This window comes from Crinia signifera, chromosome 1, assembly GCF_055691185.1.
Source record: "Crinia signifera chromosome 1, ASM5569118v1, whole genome shotgun sequence".
Lineage (NCBI taxonomy): Eukaryota > Metazoa > Chordata > Amphibia > Anura > Myobatrachidae > Crinia > Crinia signifera.
This window is the reverse complement of record NC_139217.1, coordinates 371,383,867-371,392,040: the sequence shown is the minus strand read 5'-3', so window position 1 is coordinate 371,392,040 and position 8,174 is coordinate 371,383,867. Positions and strand designations below refer to the sequence as shown.

Genomic DNA, 8,174 nt, shown 5'->3' with positions numbered 1-8,174 from the left:
CCGGTAGCGTGGAAGTATTGCCATAGTTACCACAAACTGACAGCCGGTCCGGCGCTGCAGCTAACATGGCTCTGGACGATCCGCGCTTGGAGTGGATCAGGGACCGAGTGTATTGCGGCTTCGGCTTGACAGACCCAAGCTGCTTCGACGAACTCCTCAACCGTAACGACGGAGAACATGAGGTCAAACTGCTCCGGTTTCTTAACGAGAGCTCTGCCGAGGAGGCCCCCTCCGCGCTGTTTTTCTTCCAAAGTATCAGAGAGGAGGAGGTAGACGTGCAGATAGCAGTCGGTAAGTGATCCGGTCCGGTCCCAATCCCATGTCGTGGGGTGATCAGTGGTAACACCATCGTGACTTCACGCATCCAGACCATCATGTCTAGGGAGTGGGACACATTTCACATTAACAGAGTCTGTATACTTAGCGTGGGGAGAGATAAAGTACCAGACAATCATCTCCTAAATGTCTGTGGGGCAGATTTATTAAGCTTGGTGGCGTGATGTGGCTGGTACTTTATCACCTACTCATCAGCTACTAACTGACAAGTTACAGGCTGATTTTGAAAAATGACAGTTAAAAGCCAATTGGCCGGTGATAGTACCAGCCACCTTATCACTTCATCAAGCTTAAAAATCTGCCCCGAGTTCGATAAATATCAGGAACTAATTGGTTAGTATTAGGGTGGATTAGTGGTAAAAGGGAATTGATGGAACAAACACCAGTGCACAGATACCACTGTCAATATCAAAATAAATGTATTATGGTGCCCATACAAGTGTGCGATCGGATGTCCCATTGCATCCGATCGCATCTTATGGTGCCTAAAGTATCCTCTTCCAGCACCCGATGTTGCATGTCATCTGCGATGTCACATTGGGTGTGGAAGAGGGTGGGCATTGGAGCAACGTAGGGCTGTGAAGAAGTGCTGACAGGTGGCAGGGGTCAGCAATGGCGGCAGATTCTAAAAAAAAAAAAAAAACAACCCTCGGTACTACTTCCGGGTGTACGCTCGCCACTAAATATGTGAAATAAACTAACTTAACTCCATGCCAACATGGATAGTTCATGCCTCCACTATCCATGCTGGCATGGAGTTGATTTTAAATAGCGTGGCGAGTGTAGTGAGGGCGAGCGAAGCGAGCCCCGCAAGGGGACTCAGACGCACGGTGCCATGCTGGCGCCGTGAAACTACACAAGTACCCAACCCTCTAATTGGCTGAGAGAGCTCTCAGGTGGCTGCTGATTTACTGAGAGAGTACTTTCTCAGCCAATCAGAGGACTACCCAGTGTTTTAAAGAGTTTTTTCAAACTCTGCCGCCGCTGCTGATCTGCACCGGCCTCCAGTGCGCCTCCCCCCCCCCCCAAACCCGATGCGCTACCTCCGTCCAGTGACCGCAGATCGCATTACAAGTGATTGCATATGGTTGAAAACCACATTCAGTCACTCATGCAATTCAATAGATATTATGTGCAGCACATAATATCTATCCATGCAACATTCAACCGTCGGGCCCATTGGCCCATTCGACACACATACGATCCTTCGATATATCGCACAGATGTGGTCGAAATAGAAGGATTTTTTGCAATATCACCATAGTGTATGGGCAGCAATAGTTTAGATATGAAATGTCCACAATACAGAGTTACGCCTAATTGGTCAGTAGATTAAAGTGGAGGTGCTCCCCTGTGAGTAAAATAGACTGTAAAGAAGAGGGAGAAAGTACTCTCGATTTTTGGAGTGCACACTTATTTTTAAAATTTTACTTTTAATTATTTTACCATAAAAGTAGGGGCCAAGGCTCCCTTTGAGATACAATACGGACAAAACGAACAATACAAGTAGACAAATACAAATAAAATGTAATGAAATATTATATTATATTAAGTTCGTGTTGCTCTCATCCACAAAAAAAAAGATAATTGCAGAATTAACCATTTTAAGATAGTAGTTTTAATGTTATTCTACAATTGGTTATACAATTTGAAGCATAAAGCATACATAGCAATCATGCGGGTCATGTCATACAGCCCCCCAAAAATTGAACAATTACAAACAAAATAATTAACGTGAGCAATATTGCTTATTATATTGCCCAGACGGACAATGCGCGCTCCCACGGTTCGGTAACGTCCCACTTTGTCGGCTGTTCATGTACAGACGAGGGAGCGGATCGTTAATGAGGGCTATTGTTCAACGCCCGCCAACATCGGCAAGTGTGTATGCACTTGCCAATGCTGGATCCCACCAGGTCCTCGCTGCTTCGGATATTGTACATCGCCAAGTGTGTACCGGCCTTAAGGATGACATATTAACTCAATTTAATATTTTTTTTCTAAATTGCTTAAAAAGAAAATTTTGGACTGAGGGTTCCACAGAATAAATTCTGATACTCTAGAGCGTCGTGATTTGAAAAAGTTTGTGAACCAGTGCAGTAGCTTGAAAATTGCCAAACTGTATTTTATTTTATTTATTTTTGAGGGCGAATGCCTACAATAGTGTGGGTGACAGGGCTGTCATCAGAAATTGTGGGGCCCTGGACTGACAAAGTAGGCAGAGTCTCATTCCCTTAAGATGCAGAATGATTAATTTCATTTAAATACACCATGGCAGGTATTCAATGCCGGTCGTTGTAGCCAGCTAGGGGGTTAAACAGCGAGGATCGCAGAAAACCAGCGATTTTCGCAGTTGTGTAACCCCCTCGCCGGCCGCTCGCCCTATTCAATGTTCCGGGGGAATCCTCACTGTCATAGGACGGCGAGGATTCCCTCAAACAGCGAAACCCGCGGCTAATGCAGCGAACCTGCTGCATTTAGCCGGGGTTTCGTGGCTTCTGCAGCCTCATATGCCGATTCCTCCTCGCTCAAAAAAATGGAGCGAGGGGGAACGGGCGTATTGAAGGGGGTGTGTGTGTGTGTCACTTGAATACTGACGGGGCGAGCGGTGATAGCGAGCTGGCAGCTCTGCTCGCTGTCACCGCTCGCCCCCGGCATTGATCTATAACTGCATCATAACTAGAGTAAATAAGTTGAGTTTTTCCTGTACTTGCACAATTCGCCCTTGTTTTAGCTATCCGGAGAAGCTTCAGTACACAAGCAACTCTTTTTTTTTTTTAGAACCAGAAGAACATTTACCGTTAATTGTTTCACAAGAAGAAGAGACTAACATCTCTCTACTAAAAAATGAAATCGAGGACCCTAGTAAAAAATCTGAAGATATAAGCTCACTAGATCCATCTAGTGACAGTAAGTATTATTGCAGTCATTCCGCCTTTTTTTGGAAGGTATCCGGTCTTGAGGTCAACAGTCACTAGGCTGACCACTATTGGTCAACAGACAATGCCGACACATGAAAAAAGGTCAACATGCATTCAGTCAACATGGTCAGTAGGTCGACATAAAAAAGTTTGACGTGAGTTTTTCATGATTTTTTTTTTAAACCAATTTGTTCATCCTATACCATCCCAGTGGGCATAGAGTTAGATTATAACAGCGTGGCGAGCACAGCGAAGCGCCATGTCCGAAACATGGCAAGCAAAATGCTACACTAAGACGGTGTCCATGTCGATTTATGTCGACATAGACACACAAGAAAATGCTAAAAATTAATGTCGACCTTACACCACGTGTACCTTATTCCACGTCAACCATTCCAACGTTGGCCTTTTGATTTTGTTGACCTTTTGACCAAGTCGACCTTATGCTCGTCAACCTTTTTCATGTGTCAAACTTCTGTCTGTTGAACATTAGTGGTTGAACTAGTGACTGTTCACCATTTATACCATTACCCTGCTGGACGCATCTATCCACTCAAGTCATGCCTGCATTCTCTAATGCTGTGTACACACGGGGGAGATATATTGCTCAGTTTCTACTTTACATCAGTGACCAGAGATGGTCGCTGATGAAAAAGAAACTGCCAGGGGAGCATGTTCCTGCGACCAGCGATCACCACAGGGGCAAAAACGGTATATCGCCGGTGCACACTCCCATTGCGGGCAATATGGTCACTCAGCGACCATATTTCCTGCGATTCTGCACAAAATCGCCCCTGTGTGTACGCACCTTAACTGACAGAATGCATTTTGTTGATAAATCTTTTTCTGTGCAATATTTTGTTTGACATTGGTGCATAACAGATTAAATGTTTTAGAAATGTCAGTGCAGCCTACTCCTCGCTTTATTTTCTGCAACATTTCTGTCCAGGTAAAAATCCATGTTGGTGATCTTTGATTTACAAGTTGATAAATTGTTCATGCCAATATTGTGTTTTCCTTCCCCCCAATATTTAGACAACGTTAGCACAGCTGTCAGGGATATCGGGTCCCTACTTACAGAAGTAAATGGAAATACAGAGGACTCCACTATTTTGGAGACAGAAAGTGTTTCGGAATCAATTGAAGAAAGAGGTTATGGAACATCTGTCTCCCCTATTGCTCATACTGTAAGCTACATTCTAAATTCTGTAATTTACCTAAATTGAGATTCCACTTTTAGCTGCAGGCTGTGCTCGCATGTAAAGTTTGGTGTACATGAAAATGGGTGAAAGCATTTTTACAAGCTTTACAAAAACAATTGATTGCTACCACCTGCAAGCCTAAGAATACTTGTCCCATTCATAAAACACACCAATTTTCTGTCCCATACATTGTATCCCCATTTCCATCACTTTGCTTGTGAGAAATTGATTGGATACCTGTGATAAAATGGGTTACGGAAATAGATGCTTTTTTGCTTTTTTGTCATGCAAAAATTAGCTATCATTGCTAAATTGGACAACATTCCCACCCCCATGTTTTTTTATTATTTTGCTTGTACTGTACATGTTTTATGTATTTTGCTTGTACTGTACATGTTCTATGCAGTCAGATAACTGACAAGGGAATGACTGGGTGTCTGGTTGACAAAGCATTAGTTGTATTGTTTGCAATTCACCATGCCCTAATACTAGATAAATAATAACTAGAAGAATCTGCTGTGGTCAACCACGTAACATCAAATCAATGGATTTATGCAATGGCAATTCTCTACCAACACTAGACCCTGGATCTTTCTGTATTTATATTTGTCAAAATGATATAATAATATTGCTTTAGTGGTAGTTTTCAGTTTAGCATTCCTGTTGGGATTTTAGGCAGTTGGTTGGTGTCGGTAATAATAATAATAATAATAATAATAATGTTATTTAAATAGCAATTTTCTCCAAAGTGCTTGCGTTATCCTTTTACAGCACAAAATAAAAAAACAAACTTAATAAGGGACATTAGTGAAATGCTTGGGTGAACAGGAAAGCATACCTCCCAACTTTTGAAGTTGGGAGGTCGGGACGTTCGCGCGGCGAAGCCGCTCCCGAAAAGGAGGCGTGGCCTCGAGAAAAGGGGCCTCGCGGGGTGACGTGAAATCCGGCCACGCCCCCGTTTTCGCTCGTCGTAATATTATCGTGGTTTATATCTCCCAACCGTCTCGGGAAGCCGGGACTGCGGTAAGCAGTACCGGGACGACGGGACATCGGCCGTAAATCATGAATGTCCCGCCGAATCCGGGACGGTTGGGAGGTATGGGAAAGTCTTGAGTCTATTTTTGAATGTTTCGAGAGTGGAAGCTTCACAAACTGTGCGGGGAAGTGAGTTCCATAGAGTTGGAGCCACAGTGCTGAAAGACTTGGGTCCTGGTCATCTAGAGCTTTGAAAGTCAGTAAGCCAATCTTGAAAATGATTCGCCATCTTATAGGCAGCCAGTGAAGGGAGTACAGAATGCGTGTTATGTAGCTGGAATGGGGCTGATTGGTTAATAGCCTGGCAGCTCTATTTTGCACCATCTGCAAGCAGTGCAAATCTTTGTTGGGAGACCAAGGTAGAGGGATTTGCAGTAGTCAAGGCATGGTGATACGGGATGCGGTCATTTGGTCTACTGCATTATGGTCGACAGTCATTAGGTCGAATCCATTAGGTCGACATGCTAAAAGGTCGACATGACTCTAGGTCGAAAGGTCATTAGTTCGACAGGTCATTAGTTCGACAAGGTCATTAGTTCGACATTGTCTATGTCGACATTCACAAGGTCCACATGGAGGTTTTCACTGTTTTTTGAGCCAACATGTGCCGACAGGCGGTATTTCATGCCCTACCATCCACTACGGCGTGGTGGGAGAATAAAATAGTGTGCCGAGCGTAGCGAGGCACCGTGCCCGACGCATAGCGAGCGCAGCGAGCGATGCGAGGGGATGCAGTGCACTTTAAACTGTGTCCATGTCGACTGTGTTGACATTCAGGTAAAAAAACAGTGAAAAACCCCATGTCGACCTTGTGAATGTCGACATAGACAATGTCGAACTAATGACCTTGTCGAACTAATGACCTGTCGAACTAATGACCTTTCGAACTAGAATCATGTCGACCTAGAGTCATGTCGACCTTTTAGCATGTCGACCTAATGGATTCGACCTAATGACTTTCTACCATAATGCAATAGACCAAATGATCCCAACCCGGTGATACAATACATGCATGAATGACTAGGCAGATCTTCTGAGGGAATTAAGTGCTTGATTCTGGCTATATTCCTTAGATGCTAGAATGAGGATTTAATTGTGACTGATACCTGGTGTTTAAGTGTCAAGCCACTATCCAAGATTCCACACATTTTCTGTGTTTTGAGGTTCTGCACAACCAAGCATAAGTCCTGTTGGTTGGCTCTTCTGCAGCCTCGTTCTGTGACCTATTATAAGGACCTCTGTTTTATCAGGGTTTAGTCGCAGCCAACTGGCACTCCTCCACTCCTGGAGCTCAGCTAGACAGCAATTTAGGGTTATTATTTTGACTGCCAGGTGCAGCCAGAAGTCCGATTTGCGCATCAATACTCTCATAATAGATTTCAACATTGTATTTTCTTTTCAGAAAACAATCAAACAGAAGGTTTACTGCACTGTTCTTTATGTCTCATTCAATTGCATCCCTGAAGAGTTTGCAGATTTCAGTGCTTTATTTTTCCTGCGAAATACCCAAGGTAATGAAATAGGTTTTTTTTTTTTTTTTTTTTAAATACATACATTGAGGTTTTGCCAGATCAATAAACTGAATGTATTTAAACCATATTATTGATCAGTTTCTTGATGCGTACATTTTGATTGTATTAACCCTTTTAGTAGATTTATCCATACTTGGAAAGTGCAATATTTGCCTATTGAAATACATACAGCTCATACAGATATATAAATTCTTCTGACCATCAATGGAAGGTACTGTGGTATTTGGGTGTGAATACCCCAGGTCTGCGTTTTAATGTTAAAGCACGGTTTTTATAGTCATTTTACAGAAATCATTCCAACTGACTGCAAATCAGTATGATAATCCTGATTATGGAATGGCAGGCACGGCCCCTGAAATTGTGACTGTCCCTCCGAAATCTGTATGGTTGGGAAGTATAAGGGAAATTTACTAAGATGGGAGTTCTTTTTGAAGATGGGATGTTGCCCATTGCAACCTATCTATTATCTATACAAATAAGAAGAATCTGATTGATTGATTGATATGGGAAAATCCATGTTCAATAGAACTCCCATGTTAACAAATGTACCCCTATGTGTTTATGATGATTATTATAGAGCACTGTTTCGCAAAGTGTGGGTGGCATCCCAACAGTGAGTCACAGCTTCCTTTATGATGTGGTCAAATGACTATTTCACGGCTATTGGTGCCCATACAATACTGCGATGTATTGCAGCAGAGTATGCTCCATCTGGCCCCCTTTAGCCGGCCGGGACCTTCCCCGGCAGCAGAATCGCATGTGATACATCGGATGTGGTCCTTTCACATGCTGTGTATCGCATGTGACCCCGCTGCCAGGAGGGGAGCCGAGTCAAGTCAGAGGTCAAAGGGGCTGCGGGTCCGATGCTCACGGGACCATGCATCAGACACAAGGGACATCAAACACGTCCCAATTTGAGCTGATTTCATGGCTCGGGTGAAATCAGCTCAAACCGCACTAGTGTATGGACACCTATACTTTATTGTTTTAATAAATCTGGCTCCTGGCCACAAGCAAAAGCAAGTCTGTTTTGTTACACTAGTGTTTAACCCCTTCCTGACAGAGCCAGTTTTTGCGTTCCTGACAGAGCCCTTTTTTTCAAATCTGACATGTCTCACTTAAGTGGGGATAACTTTTTTTTGCTTTTA

The 8,174-nt window shown here is 43.4% G+C and overlaps 1 protein-coding gene across 1 annotated transcript in view; it reads left to right on the top strand.

Annotated features, from left to right (window-relative positions):
* The window catches only part of DNAH10 (dynein axonemal heavy chain 10), a 156,841-nt gene continuing 148,667 nt past the window's right edge, over positions 1-8,174 (top strand). Inside the window, exons 1-4 of the mRNA XM_083150976.1 lie at positions 1-291; positions 3,118-3,246; positions 4,293-4,444; positions 6,897-7,005. Coding sequence (XP_083007102.1) covers positions 66-291; positions 3,118-3,246; positions 4,293-4,444; positions 6,897-7,005 — 616 coding nt within the window. The 5' untranslated portion in view covers positions 1-65. The remainder of the gene's footprint in view (positions 292-3,117; positions 3,247-4,292; positions 4,445-6,896; positions 7,006-8,174) is intronic.